The sequence below is a fragment of the Acipenser ruthenus genome, chromosome 53 (assembly GCF_902713425.1).
Source record: "Acipenser ruthenus chromosome 53, fAciRut3.2 maternal haplotype, whole genome shotgun sequence".
Classification (NCBI taxonomy): Eukaryota; Metazoa; Chordata; class Actinopteri; order Acipenseriformes; family Acipenseridae; genus Acipenser; species Acipenser ruthenus.
The window spans coordinates 1,502,416-1,525,801 of NC_081241.1; the positions used below are offsets into that span (position 1 = coordinate 1,502,416).

Here is a 23,386-nt window from a genome sequence, read left to right on the forward strand (position 1 = left end):
AACTCTGTTGAAAGTACACTATGTAACACATTTTTTGTTCCTGGGTAGTAAGTGTTATTTCCTAATTGCTTATGCCTCAAAAGTATAGAAATGGCTATTATTCCCCACAAACTTTGCTTTTGTGACCAGGACAGTGATATTTTGAAATTTACCTATTTCCAATGAGAAAACGGGCAAATTTGTGTCTTTTCGTTCACATAAAGTCAGAAAAAAACAACATATGAATCCAAATTAACATGTATTTATACTAAAGTAATACAAAAATGACTACAAAAGATTTAGAAGTGAGTAATTTTTTGAGATTTACGATTATACTGTAAATCACTTTCACGAATCAGCCCCCAAATGTAGTCTCCCATCATGTTCTCGTTATAGTGTCCTTGGTAGCGGCGTTCAAAGTCCAGTATATCCTGGTGGAAGCGCTCGCCTTGCTCCTCCAAGTACGCTCCCATGTTCTCCTTGAATTTATCAAGATGAGCATCAAGGATATGGACTTTGAGGGACATCCTACAGCCCATTGTGCCGTAGTTCTTCACCAGAGTCTCAACCAGCTCCACATAGTATTCGGCCTTGTGATTGCCCAGGAAGCCCCGAACCACTGCGACAAAGCTGTTCCAAGCCGCTTTCTCCTTACTAGTGAGCTTCTTGGGGAATTCATTGCACTTCAGGATCTTCTTAATCTGTGGTCCGACAAAGACACCGGCTTTGACCTTTGCCTCAGACAGCTTAGGGAAGAAGTCTTGAAGGTACTTGAAGGCTGCCGACTCCTTATCTAGAGCTCTGACAAATTGTTTCATAAGGCCCAATTTGATGTGCAGTGGTGGCATCAGCACCTTCCGGGGGTCCACCAGTGGCTCAAACTTGACGTTGTTCCTCCCCATAGAGAACTCGGTCCGCTGTGGCCAGTCCCGCCTGTGGTAGTGCGCCTTGGTGTCCCTGCTGTCCCAAAGGCAAAGATAGCAGGGAAACTTGGTAAAACCGCCTTGGAGACCCATCAGGAATGCCACCATTTTGAAGTCTCCTATGACCTTGATGCCATCTCAGAAAAATGCAGATATCTATCCACTTAGGCAGCTGGAACTAAACTGAACTGGTGGGCTTAAGGCCCCTGTATTTATACTACTATTTATATTACTGGAAAGTTCTAGAAAGTTCTAGAAGTTACTCCAAGTTTACTCAGCACTGAATCTATCTGGAATGTTCTGGAAAATAGGTAAATTTCAAAATATCACTGTCCTGGTCACAAAAGCAAAGTTTGTGGGGAATAATAGCCATTTTCTATACTTTTGAGGCATAAGCAATTAGGAAATAACACTTACTACCCAGGAACCAAAAAAAAAAAAAAAAAAAATGTTACACAGTGTTATCTATGATAGATTAGCCCGTATTTTCAATGACTTTTACTCTAGTCTTTTTAATTCCTTCCTCTTTCTTGAAAGGGGTAGAACACAATTTTACAGAGCCTTGTGAAAACTGGAGGGTGGATTTAAAGATGATATGCAATGAAAAAATGTCCGACCAGAGGGTCGTTGAATTGAAACCCTTTCAAAATAAAAATCCCCCTGTCAATTCTGTAAATCAGTTTTTTCATTTTGCACTTTGAATTTCATTTTGAATTATCCCGGGTTTAAAAGGCATGTCGTATGCAGACAGGCTCAAAGAATTGAATCTATTCAGTCTTGAACAAAGAAGACTACGCGGCGATATGATTCAAACATTCAAAATCCTAAAAGGTATTGACAATGTCGACCCAGGGGACTTTTTCAACCTGAAAAAAGAAACAAGGACCAGGGGTCACAAATGGAGATTAGATAAAGGGGCATTTAGAACAGAAAATAGGAGGCACTTTTTTTTACACAGAGAATTGTAAGGGTCTGGAACCAACTCCCCAGTAATGTTGTTGAAGCTGACACCCTGGGATCCTTCAAGAAGCTGCTTGATGAGATTCTGGGATCAATAAGTCTCCAGACAAGCTTCCCAGCGTCAGCACTGTGTGTGTGTGTCAGTACCTGTGTGTGTTTGTGTGTGTGCATTTTTGTGTGTGTGTGGGTGTCAGTACCTGTGTGTGATTGTGTGTGTGTGTGTGTGTCAGTACCTGTGTGTGTGTGTCTGTGCGTGTCAGTACCTGTGTGAGTGTGTGTGTGTCAGTATCTCTGTGTGCGGGTCAGTATCTGTGTGTGTGTGTGCGTGTCAGTACCTGTGTGTGTGTGTGTGTGTGTGTCAGTACCTGTGTGTGTGTGTGTGTGTGTGTGCGTGTCAGTACCTGTGTGAGTGTGTGTGTGTCAGTATCTCTGTGTGCGGGTCAGTATCTGTGTGTGTGTCAGTACCTGTGTGTGTGTGTGTGCGTGTCAGTACTTGTGTGTGTGTGTGTGTCAGTATCTGTGTGTGCGGGTCATTATCTGTGTGTGTGTGTGCGTGTCAGTACCTGTGTGTGTGTGTGTGTGTCAGTACCTGTGTGTCAGTACCTGTATGTGTGTGCGTGTCAGTACCTGTGTTTGTGTGTGTGTCAGTAACTGTGTGTGTGTGTGCTTGTCAGTATCTGTGTGTGTGTGTGTGTGCGTGTCAGCACCTGTGTGTATTTTTGTGTGCGTGTCAGTACCTGTGTGTATTTGTGTGTGTCAGTTCCTGTGTGTATTTGTGTTTGTGTGTGTGTTTGTGTTCTTGTCTACCTATCTAAGTGGGGTCTTAGGTGTGGTTACACATCCACCAAGTGGGGACTCGGTAGCCAGGTGGGGACCAAATCCAAAACCCCACAACTGACTTGTTTCAATTGTGTTGCAGAGGAGAAACACAGCTAACTGAGGAACGAGTGATTCAGTAGAGAGAGGCATGGACCCGACTCCAAGGAGAAGAAGAAGGAGTAAAGAGAATGACCCGCCTGATATGTCACAAGAGCCTGCCAGGTACTGAAAGTCTTTTCTTATTAGTTCACGGTGCGGCGGCATGCTGAATAATACCTTTACTAAGAAGCTGTTCAGGAATCCAAATCACTGAGCTGAGTCTCAAGCCCAGGGTTAGAGTCCAGACCTCTCTGTGCTTTACAATGCTTCCCTATGCTTTACCAGACCTCTCTGTGCTTTACAATGCTTCCCTATGATTTACCAGACCTACCTGTGCTTTACAATGCTTCCCTAAGCTTTACCAGACCTCTCTGTGCTTTACAATGCTTCCCTATGCTTTACCAGACCTCTCTGTAGTTTACAATGCTTCCCTATTCTTTACCAGACCTCCCTGTGCTTTACAATGCTTCCCTATGCTTTACCAGACCTTTCTGTGCTTTACAATGCTTCCCTATGCTTTACCACACCTACCTGTGTTTTACAATGCTTCCCTATGCTTTACCAGACCTCTCTGTGCTTTACAATGCTTCCCTATGCTTTACCACACCTCTCTGTGCTTTACAATGCTTCCCTATGCTTTACCAGACCTCTGTGTGGTTTACAATGCTTCCCTATGCTTTACCAGACCTCTCTGTGCTTTACAATGCTTCCCTATGCTTTACCAGACATCTCTGTGCTTTACAATGCTTCCCTATGCTTTACCAGACCTCTCTGTGCTTTACAATGCTTCCCTATGCTTTACCAGACATCTCTGTGCTTTACAATGCTTCCCTATGCTTTACCAGACCTCTCTGTGCTTTACAATGCTTCCCTGTGCTTTACCAGACCTCTCTGTGCTTTACAATGCTTCCCTATGCGTTACCAGACCTCTTTCTCTCTCATTCCCCTCTTTCTTTCTCATTCTCATTTGAAAAACCATGTTGATGAGTATTAAGAAATAAGAAAAAGTCAGTCTATCACCTTAATTTTTTATTTAATCACATTACTAAAATCTGAAATATTAAACATTTTTTATGGAAATCAAAAAACAAAAACACACACACACAATAAAGCAAACTTAAGTTCACTTTTTTTAAAACTGTTACAGCACTGAATATTGGATGCCATTTTTTAAAATATATATAAAACATAACATTTCTTAAAAAATAAATTAAATACAGTTACTTCGTATGAAATCCATTCGTTGCTAAAAACAAATAATTCCCCTCGTTTCGCTCTGCAGGTGGCGCCGTTTTACCCCCTAACTTTCATCCAAAGTTGTGTCAGATTGAACATTCCCTTCACCCGAGGAGTGGAGAGGACAGACAGGGAGTTCAATACAAAGGGTTTCTTACAACACAAAACAGTCTAGTTCAGCTGGCAGATTGTTACAGTGGAATCATAATCCCAAAGCCCAAACCCAGGATAGAGCGGCTCAGTGAATGTGGTTTGGAATCTGTGCAGGAGGGTCATTGTGTCAGAGACGCCATAAAAGGACAGCGTGCCGGCATTAAAGTCCAGATACACTCCTATTCTGGGGGAGCGGGGGGCAGTTATTTCAGTGTGATTGATATTTTGCCAGGCAGTGTAACTGGAGTCAGAGCAGAGCAAACTCCAGGACTTGTCATTGAATCCAAGGACACCAGAATCATCCTCTACTTTCCTGCTGATTCCTTTATATGTGACTCCTATAGAAGCCCATCCCCCACTGCACTCAATCTCCCAGTAACAGCGAGTCCCAGACAAACCCTCTTTGCAAAGCACTTGGGGCCAGCTATCAAATCTCTCTGGGTGAGCGGGATATCTCTGGTTCTCTTCCCCCCGTGTCACCTTTCTGTTCCCTTCAGAGAGACAGAGCTCTCTATTCGCTGTGTTGGGGTCCAGTGTGAGCTGACAGGAATCTGATTGAAGAGAAGAGGACGGGTAGAGGAGAGACGGTTAGAAAAGTCAAATCACTGAGAAAATCAACAGTCATTGCCTGCTGCATCCTCACATCCTGTTTATGGAAGGTGTGTGTGTTGTTTTAATTTTTTTTTAATACATTTTGACCACTTTTTTAAACTTTTAAATTGCATTTTCTGCCTCAAGATGGCTTCCCGTGGACCGGCATGGACCTCTCAGAACTACATTTCCCATCATCCTCCTGCTCACTGGTAATTCCATCTCAATTACATATGTGAGCAGGAGGATGATGGGAAATGTAGTTCTGAGAGGCCCATGCAGTTACATGTGAAGCCATCTATAAGTATAAAAAAGTGGTCAAAATGTAAAAAAAAAATAAAAATAATTAAAACAATACACACACCTCACGTAAACAGTTGTAGCAACACATGGGAACATGCAACACAATAAAATACAAAGGACCTTATGAACCCTTTAAACCCTCTTGCTGTTTGATTGTTTTGTTCATTATAATTCCTCGATCTTATCAAACTTCTTCAATTGGAACCAATCAAATGCAGCTCTGCATACAATTACAGTTCACTTAATGTTCCTACAGGGTATGTGTTGCCATTTTACCCACTCAGACCCCTTGCTTACTAAATATCTTCAATAGAATATCATCCACTCTTCAATTATCTGTCTAATTTTTTAATGAGCTCTGGAGCCTGCAGACTGTAAACTGCAACTTCATTCACTGGGCAGAAAAAAAAGAGAGAGAAATAGAATTGAAACATACAACAGTCACTGTCTGCGCCATCCTCAAATCACTCCCTCCTCCCTGCTTCATCAGTCCCTGTTCCCTCCTCCATCCTCCATGCTCCTTCCTCTATGCTTCCTTCTCCCTCTTGAATGCTCCCTCCACCCTCCTGCCTCCTCCCACAAGCATCCTCCCTGCTCCCTTCTCCCTACTCCATCCGCCCTGCTCCCTCCACCCTCCCCCCTCCACCCTGCTCCCACCTGCATCCTCCCTGCTCCCTATTCCCTGCTCCCTCCTCCATGCTGCCTGCTCCCTCCTCCATTTTCCCTACTCCCACCTGCATCCTCCCTGCTCCCTCCTCCATCCTCCCTGCGTAAAACTTCTATATTTTACTATAAATTATTATAGTACAAAAAATAATGTTTACAAACACGCACAAAAAATAGAAAAAAATAATATTTTTTTATATTTCTGAAAAATAAAACTAAATAATAATAATAATAATAATAATAATAATAATAATAATAATAATAATAATTGGTGTTATACTTATGGAGCGCCGTTTCAAACCCAGAGATACCAAAGCGCTGGGATGTGAATCTGCCCTCACAGCAACGAACATATATAGACATGTTTTATTTTTAATATCTCTTTATACATTATTCAGCTTCGTGTGATTCTTATTCTTTAGCAGCGTACTGTAAGGTGTCTGTACGCGTATGTTATTAATGTAGTTATAACGTTATATTAAACAGCAGCACATCCCACAATCCTCTCGGGAGCGCTTGATAAAGAAACCCGTCCAGCCCTCCCTGATCAATCCAAGAGAAACCCGCGTTTCCAACATCGGAACCACCTCGGCAACAGCCGCTCCGCATCCCATCTGAGGACAGAGCTGCATTTCCATGAGGGAGTCACCGCGAACATGGAGAAACCGGACACCCGAAAAATCACCCGGACCCACACCAACGGGCTTTGAAATACACTCTGATTCGGACTGAACACAAAAAGGGTTCACAGAAATGTGAGCAAACACAACCACCCTCAGAACAAACCCGTGAACACAGAAATGGAAAAATAGAAATGTGAAAGCGCGTCATTTTAACACGCTCCCTAACAATTGCCACGGAAACCCTGACGACTGAAAAACAAAACAAAAACAAAACAGAAATGTCACTCTGCAGAGAAGAAGAATTCAGCTCCACAACACCTGAAAAACTCCAGGAAACGTCAGCTTATTATCAGAAGAGTTTCTTTTTCTAAATGTACTTTTATTTATATATTTTTTAAAGGGGTTGATACCCATTTCGTGCTTGAAAGGGAACGTGCTGTTTTTAAGTTACAAGTTCTAAGTGTTCTCTTTGGTTGCAGTCGCATATCACTCCTAGTACAGACCACAGCAATTGCGGTTTTCTCTGTACTGTCTCACACAATGCAAACCTTATTTTAAACTGTGTTCACGTTATCAAAGTTGTTGTTATTTTAAATACAATTCTTTATGGAGTTCAGCAGAGATTATAAAAATATTGCATGGGGCAGTGTGTGTGTGTGTGTGTGTGTGTGTGTGTGTGTGTGTGATACATGAGCATGTAATGCCTGGATAACCCCCTCGGTGTGCATTACATTCTCATATCACACACCACCCCATGCTGTATTCTATAGATATTGTACAGTTCCTTTCTGTCCTTCCATTTCTACATAAACTCTGAAATTAAAACGCACTCAGTTCAATTACATATTATTACTTAACACAGTAAACACACTATAAAACTACTAACATGTTTGCAAAAAATAACCCAGCTGCTTAGTACTGTGTGATGTGAAGTACTAATTAGCCAGGTTATTATCATCAAGTATCCTAAGTTAATGCTGCCATGTATTCCCCAGTGTGGGGGAGTAAGCCTGTCATATCTGATCCTGTAAGATACGATCCCCTCTATTAATACAGAGCCTGTCATATCTGATCCTGTAAGATACGATCCCCTCTATTAATACAGAGCCTGTCATATCTGATCCTGTAAGATACGATCCCCTCTATTAATACAGAGCCTGTCATATCTGATCCTGTAAGATACGATCCCCTCTATTAATACAGAGCCTGTCATATGCACAACAAGGGTTGAGGCAATTCCTTTTTAAAAGCAATTCCTTCAAAGGAATTGGAATTGATATTTTAGAGACATTATAATAATTGTTGTGATTGTTCAACATCTTTCATCTGAAGTCGATTTAATTGAGTAACAAACAGGAGTGAATTCAATGTAATTTGTTGCCACTGCGAGAAGCTCATTTTAACAGAATACTGCTAATTACAATTGTGATCAATGATGTGTTGGAATTGATTAAAAGGGAATGGGAATTGATTTTAAAAAGGAATTGAGATTGAAAAAAAGGAATTGACCTGAACCCTGTTCACAAATGACCAGTTTCACACGAGGCTGAAGATAGATTCTTATTCACCTGTTTCTTATTCGCTTGTTTCTTATTCAGACTTTGCTCCAAACTGAATGGTTGACTTTGTATGTGAGAGATTAAATCACGCTGGGCTGCTAATTTCTCTGTGGATATTTACAGAGGGGCAGCTCCTAAACAATGTTCAGTTCTTATTTGCTCAGCCCAACACTGATTTCAGGGTCAAAACGGCTGACACACATGCCAATGTATGTGTTATAGTTGAATAAGTGTGTGACCTTTTCTCCCCCCTTTTACAAATTCAATTGATGATTATTGAGTCATTAGTGTATCAACGACAATGCAAAAATGTGTCATTTCTGTGCTCCGTGTTGTTTCACATTGCGGTTTTTCAAAATATAACTTTGCTATATCTTACATGACACAGTTTTTCTTTTTATATCCCATGTAAAAAAGAAGCTCCTTCTGAATAGCAGAGTTTTCTAGTTGACATTACATAAATATAAATGCTGATAACCTTTGATTAGCGTTCCCCCAGTTCACATCAGTCTAGAGACAAACGCATTTGAATCACGTTTAAAATGGAAAAATAAGGATCGCACCTAATTTAACCCCAGTTACAATTCATTTCTCCTGCATGCTCCCTGCTGCATCCTCCCTCCTCCCTTTTTGTCTGCTCCCTGCTCTATGAATCCTCAGTTTATTTTAGACGCGCTGTTTAAAAGTATTTTTTTCACAGTACAACAGGTTTAAAAGTCTCTGCATATCAACAGGACTCTCAGTACTGCTTCTCCAGCCCCGCTCCTTGTTCGCTGTATTTATCACATACCTCTTCATAGTCGTGCATACTGATAAATCATCTCCTGATCACTCGTTTTATCACCAAGCTCCTCAATCACGTGATCCAAGTAATTATTTTATTACTATTAACATCTAAAAAAAGCTCTGCAAATGTCTGTCATTCTTTGAGCGCTGGTTGCAGAAGCAGCTATCTTGTTTGTTTATGTCAGTGTTATCTATGTGGTGTCGGGGCTGAAGGGGCTGTCATGAGAAACTGCCTTGTAAATATTGGCAGGGATAGGGTTAAATTCCCCTCCCTGCCCAGGTTTATTGTGTCAGGTGGGAGTAATTAACAATCAATCAGCACCCAGCCACCTGACATAAAAGGAGTCCTCAGCTCCTCAGTAGAGAGAGGTAGCTGAGGAAGCAAGGGGGTATTTTGTGTTTCTTGCTGGGTTTTTTTTCCCTTTGTGTGCTGTTTTTTGAATTTTTTGCATTCCAGTGAAGGCATAGCTCAGCCTGGAAGCCTTATTTATGTAAGTTTTACTTTGTGTTTATTTTTTGTGTTTAAGAACCTTTTTGTTTGGCCCTCGTGCCTGTTTATTTTGTGTCTCTTATTTAATAAAAGTCTTTTGTTTGAACTGCAGTCTGTCTCTGGTCTGTGGTCCCTTGCACCACCCTGTCACACTCCCCCTTTCAGCTCCTATCGGTCTCACTCGGCCATTGAACGGTTTTCTTGGCATTTACCGGAGAAAAAAACAACTAGAGACCTGTTTTTTTTTTGCGGCTTTTTGATGATGTCGGACAGGGTCTGAAATTGGACCGGAAAGAGAATATCGCAATGTCGGATTGGGTCTGACATAGGACCACAAAGAGTTAATGTTCCTACAGGGTATGTGTTGCCATTTTACCCACTCAGACCCCTTGCTTACTAAATATCTTCAAAAGAATATCGTCCACTCTTCAAATATCTGTCTAATATTTTAATGAGCAATCCATCCCACAAGTGCAGTGATACTGCAATATACATTTACTACCAGCACAGGATGACTGGGAGGGATAGCTGTTCATTTTACCCCACAACTGGTTTCACATGCATTGTACATGTATTAAAAGATGTGATGATTATCTCTTCAGGGATACCAAGATATTTAGGGAGAGAAAGGTCTGAGTGGAAAAACAGGCAACAAATGCCCCTCCCCCAGTCATTCTGCATGTATTCATCTGAACCAATACTTGTTGGAGAGGAGTGTAGATTAATGGCTTCACAATTACTAATAAATAACAATAATTGCTGCCCTCAAGCTCCACCCCTCCCTGTTCTGTAGTGTTAGCTCTTCTCTCAATGAAGTGACACATCTTTCAATCAAATGTTTCAGTGAAAACAGACTTACATTTTAAAAACTCAGCTCTGTTCCTTGGCTCTGGAGCCTGCAGACTGTAAACTGCAACTTCATTCACTGGGCAGAAAAAAAAGAGGGAAATAGAATTGAAACATGTGGATTAATGCACAACACACACAAGACTCCAAACAGCAATCTGAAAAGAAACCAGGCTTATTCACGGCATTTCAGGGTGTAAAAATCTCTCCTCCCTGCTCATTCTTCCCTGCTGTCTCCCTCCTGCAATATTCATATAGCCAACAATCTGCAAGAGGTCTTTATTAATGTCTTGCATGTCCTGTCCCTCCTCACGCCATGGTCTATTTGAGAAATCTCTACCAAAGGAATCTATTTCACACCAACCTGTTGTGGTTATTTTGACTAATTCCCCCTTGCAGAAGTCCTCAATATGGTCTTTAAGTTCAGATACAGCTTTCCTCACAGCCCCAAAAGAGATGCCTGTATTGACAGTAACGCTGGGTAAGTCTCCAGCTTCAGGAGGGGCACAGAGAGACTGGAAATTCTACAACAAGAAAGTGGAGAAAAGGAGTTTTCAGTGAAACAGAATGGGGTCCAAAACATTCCTGAGGAAAAACAAGGATTCATTCAATTGGAGAGGTCTGTCTGAAACCGTCCCAGTTATGTACTTGAGATTTTCTAACAAGCAGTGATGTTACCTGTAGAAAATGGATGTGATCCTCTGTCTCTGAAAGCTGTTTCAGCTCAGCGTTTCTCCTCCTTAGCTCAGCAATCTCCTGCTCCATTTTCTTCATGCGTCCTTCAGCCTGATTCACTGCAGCCTTCTTGTTAGCTCCAATCAGCTCAATAACCTCAGTGTGGATCTTCTTAATGGATCGGATCAGCTCAGTAAAGATCTTCTCACTTTCCTTTATTTCTATGCATGCAGATCTCTGAGTGAAAGAACACAGTAAAGGAGACATGGTTAGTATTGATATCAAAAACACATCAGGCATAGACAGTAAACTTCTGTAGATGTGTTCCAGTCAATCTGTTAATAATAATAATAATAATAATAATAATAATAATAATAATAATAATAATAATCCCCTTTTGTCAATACCCACTTTCAGTGACTCCACAGCCTGTTTCAGCTCCTCCACGTCTTTCAGTCTCTCCTGGATTCTCTGTTGTATTTCTGTCTGTGTCTTTCCCAGCTGCTTCTGTGTAGAAACACAGTGACACAGTGACATATCTGATGGAGCATTGAGTGATATCCTGTCACACCCATCACAGGCCTGTTTAAGTATGCTATTGAAACTGACAGAATCATTTATTTCAAATATATTTTCTATTTTTTTGTCCCCTTACATCTTTACAATGTGTGCAATAATTCTGAGTCAAATATATTTTGACTTCAGTTCTAGTTGCACACCATAGACATCTGTAGCACAGACTAGATCAGACAATGTGTGTAAAGTAGTAAGATACAACACCATCTAGTGCACAGCTGCCAGCAATACAAAAGGACACTTGATCCACAGTAGCTGTCCACTAGATGGTACTGTTTCATACTAGTAACAGTGAATGATGGCTGATCAAGCATGTGTCACATGTTTGTTTTGTGAAGCACCTAAGTAATTGAAACATCTTTCTCTTTAATGGATATTTAGGGCTTCTGATTTCCTGTTTTAACCGATAAACACAGATAAAACAGCCCTGATACAAAACAATGAAATCAGTGTATACCCAATAAACACCAGAAAAACATTGGACATGGTTTCTCAATTCATGTTGACTTCACCCCTTTCCATGTGAGGATTGGAGGATTGCACATGCTTGTGAGATTTAAAACGAGATTACAATTAGAAACCGAGGGTTGTTCTTGCTCGTGGGATTTAAAGCTATATTACAGTTCAATAGAGAGGATTCACACACTCGTGGAATTTAAAACAGAATTGAAAATTGTGAAGAAATGTAAAAATGCCTAAATACACAAAATCCCCAGAAGAATGAGCCCGTGAGCAGAAGGACTTCGCTGTGGAAGAGAGCAAAGGAAAGAGGGGACTAGTAGGGTGAGCAAAAGAAATTGTAGATTTTAATAAACAAAATCCTAAATAGGTTATTACATTTCGTTTTAAACTAACTTAAACATATCTCTTTTAATCATGTAAAAATGTTTTTAACGCACCAAATTCAGCTACTATTTCTGTCTAGCAGCCATCTTGAATTTGATACACGCTCCACTGACTTTGAGCTTTCAATAAAAAATAATTCTTCTCAGCTAGATTGTGGTTATAAATTGAAAGATCAAACGTTATAAAAGTACAAGCAATCCTCCCAAAAACACACCCCTCACTGTGGGCAGACTGGCAAGAACGACATGGCACGGGCACAGCAGCTCTGCCAGTGCAGATAGATGTGTATGTGTCACTTTTAAAGGCATGGGTTTTGTTTACTGTATATCAAAACACAATTATTAAAGTCTTGTTTAAAATGTGATGTATTAGTTTATTAAGAAGATATTATGATCCCTGTGCTGCAATCATTGTTTCAATATATTAAAGAGGCCCTGCATCATAGAGGCAGCACTGGGTGAAGCTCGCTCCATCCTCCGGCTGCAGAACCAATTTTCCAAGCGAGGATCATATTTCCACCACATCACTACAAACACAAGCATGACTGGATCTTGGGTTAATGAAATTAATAAACACCGAAAGACAGAAGCCCTGTGTATATTGAATATCATATTTATCTTGTATATTGAATATCATATTAATCTTGTATATTGTATAGCATATTAATCTTGTATATTGAATATCATATTAATCTTGTATATTGAATATCATATTAATCTTGTATATTGAATATCATATTAATCTTGTATATTGTGTTTCATATTAATCTTGTATATTGAATATCATATTAATCTTGTATATTGAATATCATATTAATCTTGTATATTGAATATCATATTAATCTTGTATATTGAATATCATATTAATCTTGTATATTGGATATCATATTAATCTTGTATATTGTATATCATATTAATCTTGTATATTGAATATCATATTAATCTTGTATATTGTATATCATATTAATCTTGTATATTGAATATCATATTAATCTTGTATAATGAATATCATATTAATCTTGTATATTGAATATCATATTAATCTTGTATATTGAATATCATATTAATCTTGTATATTGTATATCATATTAATCTTGTATAATGAATATCATATTAATCTTGTATATTGAATATCATATTAATCTTGTATATTGTATATCATATTAATCTTGGTCTTTTGTTTTTAAATTAGGTGCTTGACTTTGCTAGGAATTTTATTTTTAAACAGTTTAACCAATAAAACTATAATATATTGAACATGGAACTGATATATGATTTTATTAAGTTGCAAGATACATATAAAAAACACTAGGAATATAAATCATGCTAATTTTACACTACAAATTCCAATGCACCACAAAACAGCTGAACAAATCCTTCTTACCCTGTGAGGCAGGGCTGAGGTCCTGCACGTGTAAATAGTGTGTTTTTGTTTGAGTGTAAATAATATTTTTGATAATCAAGTTCGTGCTAGATATGGCAGGGCATATTTAAATTGATCGCTAGCACTGGAAGGAATAGGGAACAAGTTTAGGGGATTTTAATCCCACCCAAGTCTAGAGAGGAGGTGTCAGGGAGACTGTTCCTGCAGCTGGACCTCCTTTCTTGTTTGGTCAACTTTTATTTTCTAGTTGTTTTCAAGCAGTGTTTTGTTTTGAATGTTTTGTGTTTTTGTATGAAAGAAAACCTCCTGTGTCTCTCCTGTCAATCAGCGATAGCCACACCCATAACAACACCCCTGTTACACCCTGAAATACATTGTAGTACATCATAGTTTAGATAGAGCAATTAAAAAACTAGGGCTCTTTAAATAGCTCTTAATATACAATTAAAATCTGGTCTAATGTGGAACTGTATAACCTAGTAAACAGACATGTTAAATATCCCTGGGAATTCTTATCTTCTGGGATAGCTACAAGGAAATGGTTCAAATGCTTACCTGTTTCCCAGTCCTTTCTGCCTCAGCTGAGACTGTATCATGGCTCCTGTGTTCAATTTGTGAACACAACAAGCAAATACACGTCTGATCGGTTCTACAGAAGACCTCAAAAACCTTCTGGTGTTCAGCACAAATCTTCTGCTCCAGATTTCCAATTGCATTAACCAGCTTGTGCCTCTTGAAAGCAGCCCCCTCATAGTGTGGCTTGACGTGTGTTTCACAGTAAGAGGCCAGGCACGTCAAACAGGATTTCACAGCTTTGAAATTTCTCCCAGTGCAGAAATCACACGGCACATCTCCAGGTCCAGCATAACTTTGAACAGGAGGAGGATTGAGTCCTGTCTTCTTTAATTTCTCCACAACTTCAGCCAGCATGATGTTTCTGCCCAGAACAGGCCTCGGGGTAAAGGTCTTTCTGCACTGGGGGCAGCGGTAGACACCATAATCAGACTGATCCCAGTAGTTCTTAATACACCACATACAGTAACTGTGTCCACATGGAATAGCGACTGGGTCCTTCAATATATCAAGACACACTGGACAACTGAACTGATCCTTTGACCATACTTTTGAAGCCATTCTTGCTGCAGTGAGACAGAGAGACTGACGATTTAACAAGAAACAAGACTTCACTGTGCTGATTTCCTGGAGTTGTGTAAAGGAGGAGAGGCAGGGTTTGGGACTGAGGCCAGGTTTAGACAAGCAGGCTGAGCAGAAACTGCCGAATCAGTGTGAGAGGGGCGGAGAGGAGAGAGTTGTGAGTGGGACTGGAGTTTGAGAATGGCATTGTCACAGTAACCCTTCTATAGCTACAGTATGTATTTGACTGCACTAGACCTTCACTTCTGTGTGGGTCTGAATCCTCAGAAGTTCACAAGGGAAGTGAGTTTGGTGGAGTTCAATCTTTGTGGGCATTAATCCACATCTCAAAGTCCATTAGTCCTCAACCGCAAACTTGTCTCTGAGCACCAACTGCTTTCTTCCCTCCAGTTCAGAGAAAGCTTGAGGCACAGAGTCTGAACTGCTCCACCTCCCCTAAGAGAACGTGAAGGGTGGTCCCTCCAGTCCAGGGGAGGCTGTATATTATGAGAACTAGACATGTTCTAGTGTTATCAGACAGGGTGTGTACGTTACTGACATACTCATTTATTACAGTGCTGATTTCATGAGTTAAAACCATTTTATACAGAACAGACACTCAAACAAAGCTGACAATCAAGGGACCTACTTTTCAAATCTGTGCACTATTTGTTTTATTCATTTCAGACAATGTCTTCCCTCTCATCAGCAGAACATCCTTCTCTCAAGTCCCTTCTTGTTTTGCTGTTGCTCGTTTTGTTTTCCACACTTCTTTATTTCCACTCTCTTTGACTCAGGTGAAGCCCATTGATCCTGCAGCCCCCACACTGGTTTCCTCTCCCCGTTCACTTCCTTCCTTCCTGTGTTACAGGTAATAGGACCCCACCTCCTGACCCCCTTCATCAAACATTTCAAACAGATTTCATTTCAATCAGCAATGCTGCTGTGTTTTCATGAACAGATACAATTGGTCATTTTGAAAACTCTCCTGATAGATAGATATTAATGAACACTCATGGGGACCACACTGAGGTTAAAGGTTTAAACGGCATCATGTTCTTTACATTTCTTACCTGATGAGGATTTTCTATGGCTGTTTCTGATTAGATTTTATTCACCATGCTTACTAACTATTCCAACAAAACATTGCTTCTGAAAAGACTCCTGGAGGCTGATTGTGGGGAAGCGTATGACTGTTGCACGGGCTGCAGTGCACAATGCTTACCCTGTGGACTTCAGTGCCCAGTGCACCACCAATATGCTTCCCCACCTCGTTTCCACACAATCAGCCTGGACAAGAGTTTTCAGAGGCAATTCTTGCTTAAATAGTTAGGAAGCATTTCAAATAAAGATCTAAGCAAAAATCACATTGAATCATTCAGAATACACATACTAGGATATTAAAGACCAGAAATGTAATATTAAGAATATATAGATGATATAAACAATACTTTAATCAACCTATTTTCAATTGTATTTATTTAATAAAAAATATTTACATGCAGTTATTGCTGATCAAATTTAAAACCATTACATTGTTTTGATTAAAGTGCAAATTGAAAATCATATCTCTTACATTAAAACTTAAATGCAACCTTATTTAATCATTTTAAATTAGTTTATTTATTTATTTTCATTGTGAAAGTAAAATGACAATCTGACAATCTTTAGCTTGTATTTGAAGATGGTGCTATTATCTTTTCAGATGCACCAATATATTTAGAGAGCGAGGGATCTGAGTGGGTAAAATGGACAGAAATGCCTCCACTTCAGTTCTCAATTGTTTTTGGAGGGGAGGGGAGTTTTCTTCTTCAACAAGGAGAACAAGTGGAATAACAAGAACAAGCTTGTTTCCATGTTTAGACTGTCCATTTCTCCTGATTTATCACAGTATTAACAATGGGTTTGACTGCTGTGTTAGAGTGTCTAGTTCTGTACAGGAATATAAGAAGGATGGAACTCCAGCCATTGGAATAGTTGTGTCAATACCCTCGATTCACCATGAAGTGTGATCCTGGGCTGGAATCACAATATGTGCTTCTGCTGTTTCTGTTGAGATGATACAGAGACAGGGATGGGTTTCACAAGAAACGAAACTTACCAGTGTTTCTGAATTCCAGGAGTTATATAAAGCTGTAAGAGGCAGGGTTTTGGACTGAGGCCAGGTTTAGACAAGCAGGTTGAGCAGAAAATGAGATGTTTGTTAGCGTTTATCATTCTCTGAGATCTCTTGTGCTCTGCACACATATGAAAACATCACTTGTTGAGAAAGTGTTCTCTTTATACAAGCCCCTTCTTATTAAAATACTGTCTCTGTGTTTCAGCCACTAGAGCAGAATCTCGTCCAGGGAATTCTGTGGCTCTTCTCTCCAGTTTATAAGAGTCCTATCGAGGAGCAGTGCAGTGATGTTAATACAATACTAAGAGAAATGGGGTAGGTATCACATTTAAAGTGCTGGCCTCGTGATTTTAAAACATGTTCTTCTGCCTGTATCCCAATTTAACACAGCATGCTATACATGTAGATTCAATAGCAGCATTTCAAAGCAATGCAATCTTTCTCCCAGCTTTTCTAGTCCTTTTAAAAGGACTATACAGTAGCTTCCCCATCAATGCATATTGTAGTCGACTCAAGTAGCAGGCAATAGCAGTGAATGTTGAATTCCCTCATATTTGTAGTCAGAAACAGAAACTCCAGACAAAGAAAGAGCCAGTAAGAAAAGCAGCCCTGCATTTAGTTTCTTTTCACCCCTTCCGACCCCCAGCGAATTACACAAAAAAATATACAACACACACCAAACTAGGTAATAGGTCACACGTATTAGAGATGTCTCATATGTCAATGGAAGAAATGTGATTTTGATAATAAAAAAAGCTCTCCACACCTCTCCCCCTCTCCTTATGTCTCTATCCCAGCCCTTACCTCTCCTCCTCCCTCTACACTCTCTTCCTGCTTCTTCTCTCTCTGTGTCTCTCTCCCCTCAGGATCACGCGCTCCACATACCTGTGTCTTATTCTATGCATGTGGAGGAGCACTTCCCAGAGACAGCACTACAATGAGAGGGCAGAAAGTGGGCTTTCTAACAGATACATGTCTGTGTTGTAGAGTTATGGGGGGTGGTTCAGTCCCACGGTGGTCCTGCACCCTATTTACAGTGGTATGGCAGGTGTTTAATATTTTGTAGAACTCATATATATATAAAATCAAATTTTATTTATATAGCGCCTTTCATCAAAGCACCGTACAATACAAAGCAAAGAAAATCACAATGAAATTCATGGGAATCCCAAGGCGATCCCAATGAGACCATTCAATTAAAAACAGTCTAATTAAGAATATGCTGAAAACAGAAATTAAAAAAGAGATACAAACTGGTTTTAATTGTAATATATATATATATATATATATATATATATATATATATATATATATATATATATATATTCACGCGATTTGATTGGCTCTTGCAATGCTTTATTTGCATATATCCCTACAACCCTGCTTTCTCTCACCTTAACTCGAAAGCTACTTGTTTTTACTTACTCTCCTGAGCCTTTCTGAAGTCAAAATACAGTTGCGCTGTACTGATGAGCCCCAAAAAGGGTGAAACATGTATGCAGCTACTGTACTTTAACTTTTAAAACGCTGTGAATGTAGAAGCCGTTAGGCAACTTTCACGCGATTTGATTGGCTCTTGTAATGCTTTATTTGCATATCTCCCTACAACCCATATATATATATATATATATATATATATATACACACATACACACACACACACACACACAGTATATATAAATGTCCAAGCTATGCAAGATTCATCATTAAGCATCAAGAAATAAAACACATAATATTAAAATGTGTTACCTGCATATTAAAAGGCTTACTGTCCCCTGAAAGTCCAGACTAATTTCTAGGAGAAAAAATAAAAAACAAACTTTACAAACAGCAACCACAGATTAGTCAAATGATTCATACACATGTAATATATGAAAAGAAAGTGTATACATTAGCTGTATGTGAAACTGTACGACCGAAACGATGGAAATCAGGACACCACAGAAAATACAATGAATAATTCAAGTCTGAATTACTTTGGGTCACTTCTGATGTGCTGTATGGAAACCTGAATGAATCTTCAGATTATCACTTGAGACACTGCGGGGTTAATGGGTTTTAACATGTAAACGTCTCTGCATTTGTGAATGCAATGCGGTGGTCTGTTTAAAAACGAAAAAAACGAAATAAAAGGTTCAAGCGCGATGCATTCACAAACGCAGAGTCGCTTACATTTTCAATCCAGACCGGTCAAACTGTGACGGGCGTGGCGGTTCTAGTGTTATATTTCAGTGGAAAATAAACAAAACAATATAAGCATAACAGGAATAATAAGGGGAAGAAAGACACACAATCCCAAGATCTAGACTTTTACTTTGTTTTGTAATTGTTGATTTTCTGCCATCCCTCATTCCTCATGCTGAGCATCATGTTGACTTTAACTTTCTACACCCCTCCCACTCCCCGAACCTCCCCCATTTCAACTTGATTGAATCTAAAAGAAAATCACAGAACATACCTGCTGCTCACATGAGAGACATGAGACGTCAAAGTTACAAGAGGCTGATTGAGTTACAATAAGCAGCTTATGTTACAAGACGTCATTCACATGGCTGCAGACTGATCTAATCACAGTGCAATACATCGCCTGCACATTCCTGATTGAGAAATACAGATAATGAAATGGAATACTGTACATTACAGGGTCATTACTACAAATAACTAGAACAAGCCAAACCTGCCAGAGAGGAGGAGTAAATGAATGAATATATATATATATATATATATATATATATATATATATATATATATATATATATAAACAAAAACATTGTCAATGTAAAAAAACAAGTTAGAAAAACGCAACAGCTGTTTAAAGGGGTGATATCAAACACAAAAGCCCAAGTTAGGAGAAGCAATTGGGGCAACCTTGTCAAGCATCAAGCAAATAGGCACACTTGGAAAGGTGCTGTGGCCAAACATTCACACAATTGTTGCTTCTAACTTGGCTTCTTTTTTTCATCGCTCCACTTTACATTGAAATGCTCTTTGTACAACTTCTAGGGGATTGTGACCATTCCCTTATCAGCTCAAAAGTCACATCTGCAACAACAAACATTGACAATGCTCCCAGCCTTACTGTCTGAGTCAATGCAAATGCACCACTGCGGCTTCCTCCTACACTCCTCACAGCGCGGCGCTGCACAGTTCCTGCTTGAGTGCCCCTGAACACTGCTATTAGAAAGCGAGGGATCTGATTGGGTAAAATGGACAGAAATGCCCCCACTTCAGTTCTCAATTGTTTTTGGAGGGGAGGGGAGTTTTCTCCTTCAACAAGGAGAACAAGTGGAATAACAAGAACAAGCTTGTTTCCATGTTTAGACTGTCCATTTCTCCTGATTTATCACAGTATTAACAATGGGTTTGACTGCTGTGTTAGAGTGTCTAGTTCTGTACAGGAATATAAGAAGGATGGAACTCCAGCCATTGGAATAGTTGTGTCAATACCCTCGATTCAACATGAAGTGTGATCCTGGGCTGGAATCACAATATGTGCTTCTGCTGTTTCTGTTGAGATGATACAGAGACAGGGATGGGTTTCACAAGAAACAAAACTTACCAGTGTTTCTGAATTCCAGGAGTTATATAAAGCTCTAAGAGGTGGGGTTTGGGACTCAGGCCAGGTTTAGACAAGCAGGCTGAGCAGAGACTGCTGAATCAGTGTGAGAGGGGTGGAGAGGAGAGAGTGGGACAGGAATAATAAGGGGAAGAAAGACACATAATACCAAGATCTAGACTTTTACTTTGTTTTGTAATTGTTGATTTTCTGCCATCCCTCATTCCTCATGCTGAGCATCATGTTGACTTTAACATTCTACACCCCTCCCCCTCCCCGAACCTCCCCCATTTCAACTTGATTGAATCTAAAAGAAAATCACAGAACATACCTGCTGCTCACATGAGAGACATGAGACGTCAAAGAAAACCACAGAACATACCTGCTGCTCACATGACAGACATGAGACGTCAAAGAAAACCACAGAACATACCTGCTGCTCACATGACAGACATGAGACGTCAAAGAAAACCACAGAACATACCTGCTGCTCACATGACAGACATGAGACGTCAAAGAAAATCACAGAACATACCTGCTGCTCATATGAGAGACATGAGACGTCAAAGAAAACCACAGAACATACCTGCTGCTCACATGAGAGACATGAGACGTCAAAGAAAACCACAGAACATACCTGCTGCTCACATGAGAGACATGAGACGTCAAAGAAAACCACAGAACATACCTGCTGCTCACATGACAGACATGAGACGTCAAAGAAAACCACAGAACATACCTGCTGCTCACATGACAGACATGAGACGTCAAAGAAAACCACAGAACATACCTGCTGCTCACATGACAGACATGAGACGTCAAAGAAAACCACAGAACATACCTGCTGCTCATATGAGAGACATGAGACGTCAAAGAAAACCACAGTATTGTGAGCTGCTATTTACACGACCTCACATTGATAGGGATTGGAGCTGACAAAATAATCCCATGAATCTCAGCTGCTGTGCACTTCCATTCATTATATAGGTCTCAAATGTGCAGTGTTGAAAGAAACACCTGCTCTAGTAAACATGCACCCTGAAGCTGCATCCACACCCGACGCGACCTGGAAACGATCCTAAAGACTGGAAATAAATACATGACCCCGCCCACGCATTCCTATTGGACACACTAGAGATGGGCGGTCCCATTACAAACAGAGCTTGCTTTGATAAAAGTTTACCACCCTGACCTCCGGCAACTCCGATGTAAAATAAAGGCTGGACTTGTGAAATCTATAGAGCAGAGTTATTGAACATGCCTATATATCCAGCAGTGTTATTGTTCTCATTATCAGTAGTAGTAATTGTACAGTTGTAGTAGTATTTTTTTTTTCGTGGTTCTGGTAGCAGTAGAAGTCCAATCTGAAGCCGGTGCATCTCCAGCTGTCAGAAGAGCTGTCAGATATTTTCAACACGATTATTTTATTGTTATACATTTTATATATGCAATCCCAACCGTGTTTCTTTACAAATTCCTTCCTGGATCCTCTTTGTTTATTAACTGTTTAAAGTATTTTAAAGTGCAACATTATTATTATTATTATTATTATTATTATTATTATTATTATTATTATTATTATTATTATCCATGTTACTGTGCGCAGGTCATCACTTACCTTGTATTTCTACCGATGCCATTCTGCAAATCTATTTTCTTTATTGTAAATGCTTTGGAAGCCCGTGACGCATCAGATCATGGGTGAGTGTTTGAGCGTCTCTGACTTCATTTACTGATGAATAATTATATTATCTATGCATTCAGACACTCTGTCAGTAAACTAAAAACACGTATCCCTGTATTTCACATCAAGTGTTGTGTTCGGATTTGCTATTATTACTATTAATATATTTGTCAGACGCCCTTTGTGCCACCTAGCGGCCACAGCTCGTAATGTTTCCTAAAGAAAGTAGAAAAAACAGTCAGAGCACATTCAATGGAGGAACTAATTTCACGAATCAGTATGTATTTTTTTTTTTTTATGAGGCGCCTGCATAGACTGTATATCAGACCGCATTTTATAAGCAGGTGTATCTGCGCATGTCGTTAACCTGAAAAGAGAAGCGCTTCCATCAGACCCCATAACTAAACTCACACATTACAGTCTTGTATAATTAATTATTAACAAATACGTTTCCGCTGAGATTTTAATTGTTTAGTCTAATTGATATTTTTAGTAACCTAGTGACTGACTTCAGGGTCACCAGTTTAACATTATAAAGCATCAGATTTGTATTTCTCAATTTGTTGAAAATGGATTGTACCGTATTGATATTAAGACAATAAAACGCAAGCTTGAGTAAGGAATGGATTATTTATTACACAGGCTCCGTATTAGCAGTTACCATCATAACATGGGAATAAGTTAGTTAACATGGATTTGGCTTCAGAAACAGATGGATTTACTGTTTAATTTATTTAGAAGAATCAGGATACAGTTTCATATGTGTCTGTTTCCTGACTGGGTGAATCAGTCGGCTGCATATGAACCCCAATTCTGCAGACTCTGCTGTGTAACAGAAGCAGGGCTTGTGATTGTCGATGCTTTACCCCGAGTTCTTCTCCGCTCTCCTTTAACAATTCAATTGATACCTGTGAAGACATTCGTGTATCTCAATCACACTGAGAAACGCGTTCATAGTAACATTGATTTAATATAATGTTATTTTTCTGTGTAAATAGGCTTTTAAATTGGCCAAGCCTTCATTTTTCTTTAACAAGCAGAACGAGATCGCAACATGTCAATAAGCGACTCATCTTTATTAAAACCATAATGAAAAATAAAGTTCTGTGCTGTTCTGTTGTGTCTGTCATTGCTGGGAAACTGAACGTTCTGACTTCACTGTGATGTCACAGTGCCTGTGATGTCACTGCGAACACTGACACCCAAGCTGAAGTTTATTCATATGGTAAACCAAGTCAAACCTTTTGTGAAGGAGGGCTGCAGAGCAAACTCAGACTTCACCTCTGGAGTATAGTGATAGTGCTGCTTGAATCACTATACCTTTTCTACACTCCATAATATTAGAAGAACAAATCTGTATCAAACTACAGCATGATTTCA

At 39.6% G+C, this 23,386-nt stretch overlaps 1 protein-coding gene and 1 long non-coding RNA gene across 3 annotated transcripts; both read right to left on the reverse strand.

The window, feature by feature from the left end:
- Nucleotides 1-3,796: 3,796 nt before the first annotated feature.
- On the reverse strand, nt 3,797-14,701 carry LOC117965742 (tripartite motif-containing protein 16-like). Its single transcript, XM_059016580.1, has 6 exons — nt 14,069-14,701; nt 11,120-11,215; nt 10,712-10,945; nt 10,398-10,557; nt 10,047-10,112; nt 3,797-4,720 (listed from the first exon to the last, which is right to left on the reverse strand). The coding sequence occupies exons 1-6, from the start codon at nt 14,645-14,647 to the stop codon at nt 4,188-4,190; spliced, it is 1,668 nt and encodes a 555-aa protein (XP_058872563.1). The 5' UTR covers nt 14,648-14,701; the 3' UTR covers nt 3,797-4,187.
- Nucleotides 14,702-16,154: 1,453 nt separating this feature from the next.
- On the reverse strand, nt 16,155-21,516 carry LOC131723152 (uncharacterized). 2 transcript variants are annotated; one of them, XR_009320142.1, is made up of 3 exons: nt 21,164-21,516; nt 18,516-18,561; nt 16,155-17,698 (listed from the first exon to the last, which is right to left on the reverse strand). It is a non-coding gene; the product is annotated as an uncharacterized LOC131723152 (long non-coding RNA). The 2 variants fall into 2 exon arrangements; XR_009320141.1 differs by lacking the exon at nt 21,164-21,516 and having other exon boundaries at nt 16,155-17,067; nt 17,571-17,698; nt 18,516-19,147.
- Nucleotides 21,517-23,386: the final 1,870 nt, after the last annotated feature.

Excerpts from the sequence above, each read along its gene's own strand:
- LOC117965742 (XM_059016580.1), bottom strand. The coding sequence starts at position 14,647 with ATGGCTTCAAAAGTATGGTCAAAGGATCAGTTCAGTTGTCCAGTGTGT. Across the intron at positions 11,216-14,068 it reads CAGAAAGGACTGGGAAACAG|AAGCAGCTGGGAAAGACACA; the intron begins GTAAGCATTTGA and ends GTTTCTACACAG. Across the intron at positions 4,721-10,046 it reads CAGAGCTGAGTTTTTAAAAT|ATTCCTGTCAGCTCACACTG; the intron begins GTAAGTCTGTTT and ends CTCTTCAATCAG.